Raw genomic sequence first — 15903 nt, 5'->3', positions numbered from 1 at the left:
TAAAATGTAATTTAAGTACCCTTATTTAAATGTTATTTTCAGCACCGTTACTGTGTCACATGATCCTTTGAAATCATAATATGCTGATTTGCTGCTCAAGAAACAGTTCTTGATACAGTGGATGAACAAAGTTTGAAGAACACCATTAAGACCTATTCGACATAAATATTTACAGCATGCACTGTCATTTCAGATCAACTGAATGTGTCCTAGCTAAAAAATATCAATTTAAAAATAATAATTAACATAATTATTGTAATAAATTATATATTTTATTATATTGTTCTAACACCTCTAATAATATGATATGCTCAATACAAAAACAGCTCTTGGTCACTGATTCATATTGTGGCATTAACTGTAAGTCTTCGGAACAAAACATCAGATTTCCTTGCATGCTGGATAACATGATCATCAGCTTCAGTCAGCTCAAGTGGGTGCCGTGATAATGAAAGGATTTGACTAAATACTAATTAAATAAAATTAAAAAAATCAAATATTTTCAATGGATTTTTCACTCAGATTGTTAATCTGATATCAGTTAAAATTATGCAAGTAAATCTGACCTTTATTTAAAAAAAAAGTCTCAGAAATAGTTCATGTTCGTTTTACCTTTTTCAAAATCCTAAAACTTTTTCTGTTTATTTGGAGGCTGAAATTTCACAAATGTCTTAAAGTACTGATATTTACCTTTAAGTTACTAACGTGCACCATTTAGGGGTAAATTAGGAACGAAGATGTACCTTTTAGCTTTTGTAGCTAAGGGTACTTAGCCTGGCTTTCTAACATTATTTTCTGTACAGCATACAGGCTATTGTAAGTTTACTAAAAACAGATCTTGCTATGTATTATTAATGTAGATGTAAATGTAATTATTGAAAAATTGTGTGTTTGTGTGTGGTTGTTTAGATGTGTGTGTGTGTGTGTGTGTAGCACAGCAGTGGGGTGAGTGTGTGTATGTCCTGTCCACAATACACCTCTCATAGACAATGAGGCCCGGCAGAGAGCGGCCTGCGCTCTATTATACCCATAATCCCCGTGGCTTTGTGCTCTGCCGAGAGAGAGAGCGAGAGAGACAGAACGAGAGAACGAGGGAGGAGGGACAAACGTGAGCTCATCCTAAACAACTCTCATCCAGGGTCAGATTCACAGAGAGACACAAAGAGAGATTGGTGGAAGAGAAACAATCACAGAGACTCAATTCAAACGAAAGAGTTGGACAGGAAATAAAGCTTTCAGAAACTGGGGCCAACTGAAACTACATTTTTACACACACACACACACACACACACACACACACACACACACACACACACACACACACACACACACACACACACACACACACACACATATATATGAATGTGCTTGTTGGACCATACTACTGTAGAAATAGTTGACAAGATAAGAATCGTTTAAGGTTCCTAATTAATTAATTAATTTAATAAAGTATTTCTGATTTGCTTATACAAATTTTCTTCTTTATTAATTTCTATGAATTTAGTTAATCTATCTCTTAGTGTAAACAGTTAATCAGATTAGCGTCTCTTTAAGAAGGTTAAGAGCACCTCTTGAACGCGTGCAGTAATATAACACAGGAGAGATGGAGCCGAGCCGAGACGGGTTCATGTCGTTTTTCTTTTGAGAGCTGTCAGCTTATCCCTTGTGAAAATGAGGTTCACTATAGTGTAATTTAAAACGAGTACTTGTTACGGGAATAATTTTGTGCCGTGCTGAACATCCTTTACCTGGTGTTCTTGATCAAAAATGACTTTCCTTTTAATTTGATTTGATTTTACATCACAATTATCCACACCACCCCAGTACATCAGTTAATGTTTTATAGTTTAGTTCAGTTAAACTTTATTGATCAACCTTGACTGAAAATTGGTCTTTGGCTTTGCTTTATATACAAAAGACAATGCAATAAATTCACATTACACATATTTAATATATTCACCTCTCCTAAAACACTGCAGTCCTACCCTTTATTGAAAACAACTATGGCACAAAGGTTAGTTTATATATTCCTTTAGTGTCCTATAATTCAGTCTCCACTTATAGCCAAAGCTTTCCTCCTAACTGCTACAACATACTGATCAACTGATTTTTGTCTCTATGATTTTGCCTGCCATCCTTATGATCCTGTTTAATTTTACTTTATTCACAGACGTTATTCGCCCAAACCAAGCTGTTATATTATACAATAAAACTCTTTGTAAACCACATTGGCTAACAGAAAATTATCTCAGTTTCCTTCGCAGATATAACCTCTGATTTGCTTTTTTACTGATAAAATCCACATTGCCAGAGAAATTCAGATTATAATCAATCATACTTCACAATTTCATAATTTCTACATCATTTCTGTTAAGGGTTCAGGGTTATTTCAAATCAATCAATAGTCATAATTAACACAGTCTTTCCATAAGAGTGCAACCAGCACCATACTATGAAATGTATAATTTATACTCTGAATTCTTGTTATCTTCCGAAGCCAAAAGCTGCATGTTTGTAAGAAACCAATCCATCGTTAAGACATTTTTTTAACTTCAAACTGTTGCTTCCGAGTCCTCTATCCATTATATTGTGTGTTGTTCAGTGAAAAATGGTCTCATCATCTGAATCAGGAGAGAAATATTAACAGATCAACTACTATTTATACCTGAAAACAGTCAAAAACAGTATAACGAGGATACAGGATATGGACTTTTCAGGGTTATGGATTATGGTATTTTGGCCAGAAGTGACAGTTTAAAGTTCAAAATGTCTTAATGGGTTTGTTTCTTACAAACACACAACTTTTTGCTTCCCAAGACACTAACTGATGTGTGGATTATTGTGGTGTTTTTATCAGCTGTTTGGACTCTCATTCTGACGGCACCCATTCACTCCAGAGCATCCATTGATGAGACAGTGATTTAATGCTGCATCTCTCTAAATATGGTCCCATGAGAAACAAACTCCCGTACATCTCAGGTGGCCTGAAGGTGACTACATTTTCATTTTTGGGTGTACTATTCCTTTAAAAGACAAGCGGCCTCTACAGGGTTGAAAATGGTATTGTCTTACTTGTTTTACTGGTGCAAACAACTTTATGAACATTATAAGTGGACCTTAGGGGAAACAGATAAATAAATAAAAAAGTATGACATATCAGATGAATGGGTTAGTTGTACAATCGACAAATTGTGCAATAGTAAAAGTGTGTTTATTTCATAAGAAACCACTACAAACAGAGCACAATCAAAATAATCTTTCATATATTTACTCTGCTAGAAAATATGAATGATGAATGATCACATTACAAACAATGAATGAATACTATAAAATAAATAAGCAAAATAGCCAGATAACCTGTACTGTATGGCGAGCCAAGTAAAAGTCTGCATCTGAAAAGGCATCTACCAACACCCACAGTGACCAGTGAATTGCTAAATGAATTGAAAGTCACAATTAAATTACACCATTGACTTTAGCTTGATCATTAAATGTAGCTTCCAAAGACAGTCACTCAAAGTTCTGTAATGATTTCCACGTGGTCTGTGTTTGGATGTTGTTTGCATTGTCTTCCAGTGAGTTGCAGTGGCTCCTATGAACCCAGAACTCAAATATGGCTTATACACATAATCATATTCTATATGTGTTACGCTCTTGCTAAAAACATCAGCAGATTTAGATTTATATCTCTAACAGTCCCTTTGGTGAATGCCAAATAAATGTGCTAATGAAACTGTTGTAAGAACTCAAATCATCATGACAAACAGTGAGAAAGCAAGCCTTTTGTGTAACTGTGGGTGATCTCATTCGTTTTCATAGGTATTAGCAAAAAATGCTCACAAATATTTTTTTTTGTGCGTTTAGACACCAAAAATGTACAATATCCATATTAACAGCATCTAGAATGTTAATGTTTTTTTTTTTTTTCTTGGGAAAACTAAAGTTTTATAGTCATTGACTTTTTACATACTGGTAAATGAAGGAAAATCCCTTTTTCATGTCGAATGCATCCGTAAACGAAATCTGTATCGGCCTAATAAAAGTAACCCTAACTCTTAAAGGGATATTTCACCCAAAAATAGAAATCCTGTCATCATTAACTCGCCATGAAGTTGTTTTAAACCTGTATGTATTTCTTCTGAACACAAAAGAAGATATTTTTTAAGAATGTGGTTAGCCAAACAGTTGATGGTACCCATTGACTTCCATCATTTTTTTTTTTTTTTTTTTTTTTTTTTTGGAACAATTTCAGGGTAAGTAAATGATGGCCCTTTAAGTCATATGTAGGCTTTCCATGGCTGAATCATCAAAGATGAACAAGTATATAATGCTACATATTTATTGATTCATAGAGAACAGAATGAAAACATTATAATTTCAAGAACTGTACACAGCTTTGTTTTATTTCAGATTGTACAAGTATTGATATGTATGTTGCTCCTTGTTCTGTTTGTTTGAATTAATGTAGTTTTGTTGAATCAAAAACAAGTTGATCACAAAAAAACTGTAAACACGTTAAATAAATAAATAGCCAACATATTTAATAAATCTTATTTATTATAAAAACAACCCTACTCATTCCTTTAATTCAATATTCTATGATCTTCAAAGAATTCATTATACATATGTAAAATGCTTTTTGTATTTTATTAATTTGATTCTGTACATTTCAGTGTCTATCTAAATGTACATAAATGTGTTAGAAGCCCTTTAGGTATGGAAACGTATGAATGCTAATGAAACCATGTTGGTGCTATACAAGCTCACAATGGGTAAAAACCCAATCCCATCAGCAGTAGCACAACACAGAGCCATTATTTCACAATCCAGGTCCACCTCACAATCAACCCGCTTTGGTAAATAGCTTATTTTAAGTTGAGTTGTAGCCACAGCTCTTCTGAATTACGTTCACCCATCACAATAATCAGCTCTCCTTCAATTCTCTTCTGTACAATGTTCATTTTGTCACAAAAAGTAATCCGGAGGAGTAGGAGAAGGCGAGGTGTTGGGATGAGAAGGCTGAGTCTCGTTTGAACTGACGAGCTTCTCGTAACGGGCTTTGTATGTGTCTCGCTCTCTCAACACACGAGACAGCTCACACTGCAGCTGCTCCAGCTAGAGGAACCAAAACAGAGAGAAACCACAGGTTTGAAATACTAAAAACTATTTGATTACTGCAAATAATGTCTAGAAATGCTGTCCACTAGGTTCTGGAAGACCTAGTAAGTTTTGTTATAACTGTCTACTGTGTTATAATCAGTGCTGGGGGTAACGCACTAAAAGAAACATGAGTTACATACAGTAATCTAGTAACTAGTATAGTAACGCATTAAAAGAAATGTGAGTTACGTAATCAGATAACTTTTCAAATCCGAATACGAGAAGGCAACGTAACAGCGGGTTTACACACAAAAAATACCAGAAACCAACTGAACGATACACAGGGTGATAGAAGTCAAATGATGAACAGGTGATGACTAGTTAATCAGAAAACAAAAACGGGTAATAGAACCAAAACATGTATGATCCAATTCAACTATACGATTAAGCAAACATTTCTTTGGATAAACATCACATTTGTGTTTATTTTTTGAATGTTCTTCTCTAGTGTCCTATTCTACATGCAATCCAGAATCTTTTTTTTTTTTTGAGCTTTTTATTCATTTCACTTTTGGTGTGAAAGAGCATTTACAATTGCCAAAATGTTAACCTTTTTATATTCAAATAAACAAGCAAGCCCAGCCCAGATGAACAACAAAAAAGGAACGCAAATGTAAAACAGTGCATTACTTTCCATAAAGAGTAACACATTTATGCAATTAGTTACTTTTTTTTAAGGAGTAACGTGATATTGTAATCCAGTACTTTTAAAAGTAATGGGTTCACTTTATTTTGATGGTCCCTTTAACACATTCTGTTGACTATAAGTAACGTAGCACCTACATGTCTACTAACTCTCATTAGAGTATTAGCAGACTGGTAGGGGTAGGGTTAGAATAAGTTGACATGTACAGTACTTGAAAAGTTACTTAAAGTCAGTAGAATATCTGTTGGGAGAACATGACACTAAAGATTTAGCAGATATTAAGCAGTCTACTAATACTCTGATCATAGGTGCAATGTTATTTATTGTCAACGGAATGTTCAAAAGGGACCATCAGAATAAAGTGTTACCAAAATAACTTTCCCCAGCACTGGTTATAATTGACTTCTGTTGTTTGTTGTTGTATCTGTCTAATTTCAGTTCCTGATATGTGTGTGTGTGTGTGTGTGTGTGTGTAGTGTACCTGCTGTGTGAGAATGTGTTTCTCGGACTCAAGCGCGTGCCGGTGCTGGAGTCGTTTGTAACGGCAGGACTGGGCGTAACCGCGATTCTTCAGCGTCCGTCTTTTCTGTTTCAAACGGACCACTTCATCTTTGCTTACCCCACGCAAATGTCTGTTCAGCTCTCGCACCGACAGATTTACCAACTGCTCATCGGAAAAACGCTCATCCACCCCACACTGAAAGAGAAAGAGACAATAAAAGATAAGTCTGAGAGATTTGTCACAGAATGGACCCTACCTGTGTTCATGATAATCAAAGCTACATCAAACACACATGTATGAAATGGGTAAACGATTAGTGCACAGCAGTTGAAATGTCTGATGTATTGTACAGTGAGATGAAAACACCACAGTCATGTAGAAGTATGATTAATTTAGTTTGTTAGTTTGTCCGTGTAGTTTGTCTTGCCCATGGCCCTTTTTTTTTTTTTTGTCGTTGTTGTTTTGGTGCTACTAGGCTTGTGTTCAAACCAGCTGATATCAACAACAGATATATGATCAGATATACAGTTGCAATCAAAATTATTTTGCAAAATAACAATATTTTATTAAAGCAATTCAACAATATTTTCCATGAGAGTTAAATCTGAACACTGAACAGGCCACTCAAGAACATTTTATGACCCATTCTTAAAACCGAGCATAAGTAGATTTAGTTTTATACTTTGGGACGGCTGTCCTGCAGGAAAGTCTGTTGATCATTAGCTTCAGTCTTTGAACCAAAGGCTTCCCAATTCTCCAAAATGGCCTGATACTTTGAAGAAACCACAATTTCTTTGTCAAAATGTCCACTTCCTGCAACAGAAAAAGCACCCCCATGACAGGACTGGTGTTAGACCATAGAGTTCTTCTGCTTATAAGCTTGGTCTGTTTGAGTTTTTAATTCTTAGTTTTATTTGCGCTATAAACTTGTTTTTGGTTCACTTTTAGCAGTTTGTGTTGCTTATTTTATAATAATCTTGTTCTTGCTAAGTAAAGTTAGACTATCTTGGAGTCAATATTTCATATTGAAGTTTATCATCATTTTAACAAATGTTTTCATTTGTCACACTTCTGACATGACTAGATCAGATATTTGAATATGCAAGGCCAAAGAGCACAAACAAATTCTAAAGACTAATCACCATTATGGTGACTTCAAAACAATTACAGTAGTACATTTACATTTATCACAGTGGTTTTATAACTTTGTAATGTGAATTCATAGTAAAACAAGAGCAGTAAATTACTATGATGTTAGCATCATTCTGCTGTTAATTCACAGTCATTTGTGAGAAAATGACCCAGCATACATTGATTTCACAGTAAATTTCTGACAACAGTAACTTCTTATAAAGTTATACTCTTTAATCTTGTAATGTAAATTCCTGACAATTTCAATTGCAACCAACACTACTTCACTGAAAATAAATCAATCATTCTTTTTAGTAAACATATGAATTTGCGCATGTTGTTGATATCAAGTGGTTTGAACACAATTCCAGTAGTGACACAAAACTCATAAAGCTTCATAATACTACACTAAGTATTTACAACTAAATAATTAACATTTCTTCATGACTGTTCTGTTTCTTCTCATGACATAACACGTTGGATAATAAAAATAATAAATAAAAAAATGTATGAGCTTTGTGTGTAATTTGTAGATTAGCCTATGTTAGAGGTGTACTGTGTGTGTGTGTATGTGTGTGTGTGTGTGTGTGTAAGTGTGAGTGATTTTGGCAGCACATTTCCATACAGCATAATCTGACTGAGTGTAAGTGACAGTGATCAGGATTACATCACAATAATAGTAGATATTACCATAATCTGATCGTACTGCTCCACATTTAGAAATAGGCATCCATCAAATTGCTTTCAACATGCTTCAAAACAACTTTACAAATCATTTGTAGATCAAAATGTGAAACAAGGCATTCTTACGGAATTTATGCAAACTTTTGTGGAGAAAAAAGTGTGCTGAAATGTATTCATATTTTCAAATTATATTTAAAGAAAAAAATAATAAACTTGCGGCTAATGTAAAATGAAAACCCTTTTTTTTCATAATTTACTTACCCTGATGTTAATTAATATCTTTCTTAAAGATTTTGAAGAATGTTAATAACCAGTTGCTGGTATAGCCCATTGACTTCCATAGTATTTTTTTGTATATTTGGCTACCAGCAACTGTTTGAAAACCAAGATTTTCAAAATATCTTCTTTTGTGTTCAACAGAACAAAGAAACTATGGTTTGGAACAAATTGAGGCTAAGTAAATGATGACAGAGTTGTATTTTTGGGTGAATTACACCATTAATGAAATAAAAGGCCACTAAAGTGTAAATAAAGTAAATACACATTCATGGCCAAGTACCTGGGTGACTTGCAGATGATGATGATGAAGATGATGATGATAATGGCCTTGCATTGGATGGTGTGGGTGATGGAGGCGGCTCTGTGGACTGAGGGGTTGTGAGAAGGGACTGGTCGATGTGTTGACATTGGAGAGAGATTGAGGGTTGGAAGAAACGACTAGTATCGGGCGATGACACATGTCTGACGGCTTGTTAAGAACAACATCAGCACCGCTGTCACTGCTAGAGTCCCCCATGTGACTGCTGCTCGAACTCTGAGACAAAACTGGGAACTGTGAAAGAGCGGAGGAGATACAAAGAGATTACAAAAGAGCACATTAGAAAGAAATTGCAATGAAAATGGCACATTTGGGCAAAATTATTTGGCCAGTGGTTCTTGTGGCCAGTGGTTCTCAACCCTGTTCCTGGAGAAAAAAACTGCACATTTTGTATATTTCCCAATTCAAAAATACCTGATTCAGGTCATTAACTCATTAGTAGAAACTCCAAGACTTGAAATTGGTGTGAGATAAATGAGACCATTCAAAATGACCAGTGTGTTATTGCTCCAGAATAATGATTGAGAACCACTGGTCTATAAGATAAGAAAACATGCACATTACCTACGATTGAAATACATTTACAGAATAAGTTCATTGATGTGGAAGAAAAAACTCATATGACTTTGCATTAACAGATTATGTGATAGTATGCGTGGATGAACCAGTAGACCAATCTCATCACAAATGTTGTTTTAATAACCTGAGCAAAAGTACATCATCAAAATGATTTTGTATAATTGCCTTCCAGAACTGTCTCACAAAGATTGCATTCCCAAACATCATCTGCCTCCAAACACAAGATAACATGACACAGTTTGTTATTGTGTTTCATCTGCACACTTTTGTCTGAGGCGCAAATAATTCACTATGTAGAAAAAAAAAATAGCGACATGCTTTCCTGGTTGCACTTACATTTTTATTGTTAATACTTTAAACCAGTTTCACACATGAACACATGGGATGGATATGATTCTTTATTTACAAATTGTTATGCTAATTTAACAATTTTCACAAAGGTTAAATTCACAGCTTTGGTGGAAACAGCTTATGATCGGCAGACTATGATTAATTTCTTAAAGTGTGCTTGCTTGGTTAGTGCTAAGCTCTATAGCAAACTCTATATGTATACATGGTCTTCAGGAGTACTTAAAAATTCAGGCAGGTGTGTTGGAACTGAAAACTGCAGGATTTACATAATGCAACAGGAATGCCTTGAAGACACACTGCCTTGTTGTACACCGCTACTAAATATTTCCTTTTTCATTGCTGTAGAGGCAACAAACCTCTATATTCAGTGGGGTGACAGAGACGCTTGTGCAATTGAAAGATTCTTTTCAAACTGTTGCTCTGCCATAACAGTATATTACCCTACTGAGAAGTTGGACCAAATTAATGCTAATTTAATGCCAAAGCCCAAATAATACTTATTTTGTTATTAAGTTATTTTTACAAGTATGCGAGGGTCCGCGTACAGAGTGCACAACACAGATTTCATCACCATTTCATAACCATACATACACTCACTGTACGCACAAGTTTCACATGCACATTGGACTTGTTTAGCACTAATCATTTATTTCACAAGATGGTAACACTGACCTGGGCCAAAACTAAAAAGACAAAGCAACATCAAAAACAAAATACCAGAGACTGCAACAACAATGGACGCCTGCTTTGACAAGCGCTTGTGTGAGGGCTTCAACTTTAGTTTAAAATAATACAAAGACATTTTCATCTGTGAATAATCCTAAACGAAACTTCTGAAGAATAATAGTGTGGTCACTGAACTAAGATGAACCTGTCTAGAGTGCACATGTCGACCCCCTACGTTCGGGCACACATGTGATTGTCATGCATGTCTCGTCATTAAAGCCGCTTCTGTGACTAGCAGTTAATGTCTATCACCTGCTTTTAAATGGAGCAGCATTTACTACACAGAGCCATAGTTTGCTGACAAGCTACTCAATATTGTGTTCATAACCGAATAGGAATCATCTGCGATTATGATGCGATATTGCTTAGCTTGTCAGTGAACTACGGCTCTGTGTAGTAAGTGCCACTCCATTTGAAAGCAGGTGATATACATTTGCTACTAATCACAGAACCAGCTTTATGAGACACGCCTGGCAATCACATGCTATTAATCGTGCAACCCTACTTCGAAAGTCTACACATTTGACTGTATGCTAAGAATGCAACATGTTCTCACATAGTGAATTGTTTTTATCAACAACTTTTGAAATTGCAATGGTGTATAAAATTGAGCCTCAAAATTACAAGTCTTAGTGTTCAATTGCTTGGGCCTAACACAAATAAATACATGCTCCAAATATCTTACCTGTGAAGTCACGGCGGCCGCAGCAGAGTTTAGAAGAGCCTCCACTGCATCCTCACATCCCAGGAACCCTCCTCGATCCCGGTCCCCTCGATCCGGCACTCCTCCAAGAGCTCCCAGCAGAGACGCAGCACCGCCGGGCTCCCCACCGAACTGCTGCTGCAATGCAGCCAACCAGAGCAGATCCTCCAAGGAGGTCGGGTTTGAACACGCCGTGGGGCCTCCAGTGGCTGGGCTTTCATCCAGGTTTCCTTGAGAACCGGAGCTCTGGCCTGACATGTACCCGGTGGAGATGGACAACGGAAAAGAGAGAGAGGATGAAGAGGAGGATGCAGATGGTGGTGGGTGTCCGTCACTGAGCGTGGGTGATGGAGGAAGGGAGGTGTAGGGACTGGAGCTGAGGCTGGAGTCAGGAGGAGGGCGAGGAGCATACGGAGAACCGGTCGACTCTTGATGGATGCCTGGTTTGGGGTATAGGCAGGTTGGAGGAGGCGGAGGTGTGTCAGGCTTCACTTCAAACTTGAGAAGGTCGAAGTCATTGAGATACTCCATGGCCAGGGGGCTTGGGGGCAAAGAGGGTAGCGGAAGAGATGAAGACATTGCTGGGTCGACGGGAAGTATGGAAGCTGTTGTCTTTGAGTTTTCAAGGCGAACAACAACAGACTTCAGTTTTTAAACAGAGATGAAAACAATAATGTGCCAAATTAGACTCTGTTGTTAAAATGCCGATTTCTTTGAACTGAAGGCTTCCAGTTTTATCATCTGAAACTGGCAAAGAGAAAGAGAGAGAAAAAATATTGATTAGACATCCACAGTCTTCTCCAGCAAAACAGTGCATATACTGTATGGTAATCTGCAACCAATAACAGTGGGACTACATTAGCAATGACTAACATACTAGGAACTAGAAGGTTATGCCACATTAGACAAGATTCCAAAGACTGGCCTGATATTACAGCAAAGGCTGATAATGACACCTTTATTAAATAATAATAAATAAAATAAACAATGTGACACATTAATTTTCATGAAACATTACAGAACATTTGTGATAAATGGCTGTTCATTTATTGGCTAATTATTGATTTATTGGTTTATGGGTTGCAAACAGTTTCAGATTAATAGTGGAAATGCCTAAATCCAATCCAATAATCTTAAACCATAAATCCAGTTATTCCATTGGACAGTTGCTCCTTAACATAAGTGTTATAATATATCACTCAAATAATATTTAATGTTAGAACTGATGAAATACAGATCAAAGTATTCACTGTAGGTTAAAAAGACATTGGCAAAAATAAACACATTTTATTTACCCCAAAAAAGAAACATTCAAATAATTTTGTGTTAAAAAATGAAGATTATGCATCATGAGACAACACAGTTTACATATTTAGGAGCTGAGAATACATATGTTGAAATTTACAACAACAACAAAAACTTATTACATATTCTTCATATGGTAGCAAGCAATGAGAGACACCTAAATGGTTCAACCATAAACTCAATCTACTAAAAAGTACAAATATGAATATAAAATAATAAAAAAAGATTTTAGGTTTCAAGTAATTACAACTTCAAATTATTCCAAATTTAAATTCCAATATTGCCCAGGTTTATGTTAAACTATTTAACATCTTGTCTCTAGAATAAATAATACAAATAACAAAAAATTAAAAAAGAAAGGACAGTAACATCCTGAGATTAGGCAGGAATACATTTTAATAACTGATAACGTTCATGAAGTATTTGAAATGAATATGTACTGAAATTTAAATAATGAAAAAATCGGTTTCACTTAATATTAAGCAAAGTAGACAACCTTAAATTAAGAGTAAAAATCTACAAACTTGAATATGAAGTGTTTAGTTTTAATAGATAAAAATCATTTTATTATTAAACATTCATTTATAACTCCAACTTTAACTGACATCTTAGCATTAAAATGCCTGTCATTAAGCTAATAAAACAGTATTTAAGTCTTAACAATCATTATTCAAATAATTATTTTAGCTGAGAGAACAGTTAATCTTCAATTGTTTTTTCTTAAAATTTATAGGAAGAATATAAGAGAAGATAAAGTGGGAAAAGAGAGGATTTGAGAGTGGAATACAAAAGAGAACAAAAGAGAATAAAAAAGAGTGTCAGGATAAAACTAGCATGACTAAAGAGAGACAGAGAAAGAAATGGAGAGACAACAGAGGAAAAGGTTTGTTTTAATATGTCCATGTTTCTTACCGTGTGTTCATGTAGACAGCTCATACACATCCTGAGGTATTGACTGACAGATTGATTCCTGCCAGTGTGTGTATATGAGTGTGTGTGTGTCAATGTGAGAGCATATGTTTGGTGTGAGTGTGTGTGAGCCACTTTGGTGCTGATTGCCACTAACAGTGCCCCAGTCCTCCCCCTCTGACCCCCCGCTCTAAATCCCCATCCATCCCGTCTCTCTCTCTCTCTCTCTCTCTCTCTTTCTCTCTCTCTCCTGTAGTTTTTCCACCAATCAACTTATACAAAAAATGTATCCTGTAAAATTATAAAATAAGAAATCTAATTATAAAACTACCAATAGAAAAAGTTTTTCAATCAAGCAGACAAGGACTTTTACAAATCCATGACTAAAGGATTTAAAAAGTTGACATACAAAACTTAAAACAAAGAAAATGTATTTGAAAACGGAAATGTATACATGAATTTACAGGTGCTTTGGAGTAACCACATGACCCATCACACCTGCATGTATATACACATATGTCTGACAAGACCAGGTTTTATTATAATATTCATAGAGCCAACAGACAGACTGATGAGCTCATTTGGTTCACAGCAATCAAAGAGTCATTACATGCTGCCACCTAGTGCAGTGACTGAAAAATCAACTCTTGACTTTTCAGAATGATGGTCAGGAAAAATTAGATAAAGGGTCAGTAAATGTATGCAAAAATTGTAATAGTAGAAAAATGATTTAGATTTTCTCATTGTATATTATATAACTAAATCTTTACCCAATACCCAAAAGGAAATCATTCAGGATTTTAAATCTGTCCTGTAGCAAGAATTTATTGCAATATAATTACAAATTCTGCACATTGTAGAACTGTTATTATTATTTTTAGTAAATTTGTGGAATTATATTTAAATCAGAAAGTACCCTGAAATTCACAGTAATTTAGATACAGTAATAATACATTGTCTTGTGGCTTGGTGTGTAATTGCAGAGGTTAAGTGGTGGGCAAAAATTGCCAAACTAGCACTTTTAGGGATCCTGGGGGGCTAAAGTTGTTAATCTGATGTCGTAATAATGTCTCGTTGAGGAATCAACACAGTAATAATGTCTGAGTAAATCTGATTTAGACATTGGGAGTAATACGGTGATATATGTAATCTCTCTGACACACACATTAGACACAAGCGTACAAGTGAGAATTTCTCTGTGGATCCTGGAATTAGCATGTTCTTGAAAAATGTATTTTTAAAACAGACATTACAATAAAATTATATATCTAACAGTTTATATTTTTATATATACATAACAAAACATCAATCAGTGAAAGGGACTAAAAATTATTATACTTTGTTCAGTGGAAACATCTGTAGGTCTAAGATCTAATTAAAAAAAATATTTTTTTTAAAGTGACACATTTTTGAATAATAATTTGAAAAGAACCACAAATCACCAGTACCAGTACTCCAGTAAAATTCACACACACACACACACACACACACACGCACGTGATTTTAGCTCAAACATAACCTCAAATAAGGTCAAGTATGAGAAGATTAAGAAAGAAAGCCAAGCTAATTTTTACAGTCAGAATGTAATGCCACACCAGCAGAGGGAGCCCTCTCCTGAGTAGTAACTGTGTTCAGCTCCCTCTGCTGCACAGGTTCGCTTCCTATTTTGCTATTATTTAGCTGGGCCTAGCTAACAGGCGTTGAGCCTCTAGATCTGCACTGAACCTGATCCATCAAGACCTCATCAAAAAATTCAACATTCCCACGCAACCTCACAGAGTTCCTGCTGTTAACAACAAACCCATTGGAAGTGGTATCATCCAGCAAACCCTGCCTATACAATTGCAAGTAAGACTGTTTCACATAGAAACCATCTATTTCTCTGTGATTGATTCCCCACGCCACAAAGTAATCCTAGGTTACCCATGGTTGTCTGTTTACGACCCATCCGTCTTTTGGCATCATGGTGAGATTACACAATGGTCACAATTCTACTTTCCTACTGCGCCCCGAAGTTACCAAGTCTTGTCTCTCTACAACAAGTATTGAAAGCCCAGATGTGAGATCAGTCACCATTCCATTGTGCTACCAGGAGTATCAAGAAGTCTTCAGCAAGATTAAAGCCACGCAGCTTCCGCTTCATCCTTCCTGTGATTGTGCCACAGATCTCCTAATCAATGTGATGTTGCCCAAGAGTAAGATCTACCCCTTATCACACCCAAAAGCTCAGGTAATGGAGGAATACATAGAAGAAGCTCTCAGTTCTGGTTTCAATCACCCATCAACTTCTCCAGCAGCAGCAGCTGGCTTCTTCTTTGTTTAAAAGAAAGATGGAGGACTTCGGCCTTGCATAGACTACCGTGGTTTAAACAATGTCACAGTTAAATTCCACTTTCCACTCCCCCTTGTGCCCACTGCTTTACATCAACTCCGTGAAGCCACAATGTTCACCAATCTAGACCTCCAGAGTGCCTATAACCTCATCAGAATCAGAGAGGGTGATGAATGGAAAACAGCCTTTGTGTCCACTAGGGGGTAGGGCTGGGCGATATATCTAACGATATGATCATGCGCATCTAATCAGTAAAGCTGCTTCCGTGATCACCGCT

General features: G+C 36.0%; 1 protein-coding gene across 1 annotated transcript; it reads right to left on the bottom strand.

Moving 5' to 3' along the window:
• Window positions 1-3246: 3246 nt before the first annotated feature.
• On the bottom strand, window positions 3247-13447 carry nrl (neural retina leucine zipper). Its single transcript, XM_052534713.1, has 5 exons — window positions 13298-13447; window positions 11063-11827; window positions 8683-8955; window positions 6288-6503; window positions 3247-5115 (listed from the first exon to the last, which is right to left on the bottom strand). Exons 2-5 carry the CDS (start codon window positions 11657-11659, stop codon window positions 4966-4968), a joined length of 1236 nt encoding a protein of 411 aa, XP_052390673.1. The 5' UTR covers window positions 11660-11827; window positions 13298-13447; the 3' UTR covers window positions 3247-4965.
• Window positions 13448-15903: the final 2456 nt, after the last annotated feature.

This window comes from Carassius gibelio, chromosome A20 (assembly GCF_023724105.1).
Source record: "Carassius gibelio isolate Cgi1373 ecotype wild population from Czech Republic chromosome A20, carGib1.2-hapl.c, whole genome shotgun sequence".
NCBI lineage: Eukaryota > Metazoa > Chordata > Actinopteri > Cypriniformes > Cyprinidae > Carassius > Carassius gibelio.
The sequence above is the reverse complement of the archived record's forward strand: the minus strand, read 5'-3'. Positions and strand labels throughout refer to the sequence as shown.

Bases quoted from the DNA above. Each gene is read 5' to 3' on its own strand.
- nrl (XM_052534713.1), bottom strand. From the start codon at position 11,659: ATGTCTTCATCTCTTCCGCTACCCTCTTTGCCCCCAAGCCCCCTGGCC. The intron at 6,504-8,682 runs GTACTTGGCCAT...TTTCTCTTTCAG, and splicing joins ATCATCTGCAAGTCACCCAG to TGTGGGGTGGATGAGCGTTT. The intron at 5,116-6,287 runs GTACACTACACA...TGGTTCCTCTAG, and splicing joins AACACATTCTCACACAGCAG to CTGGAGCAGCTGCAGTGTGA.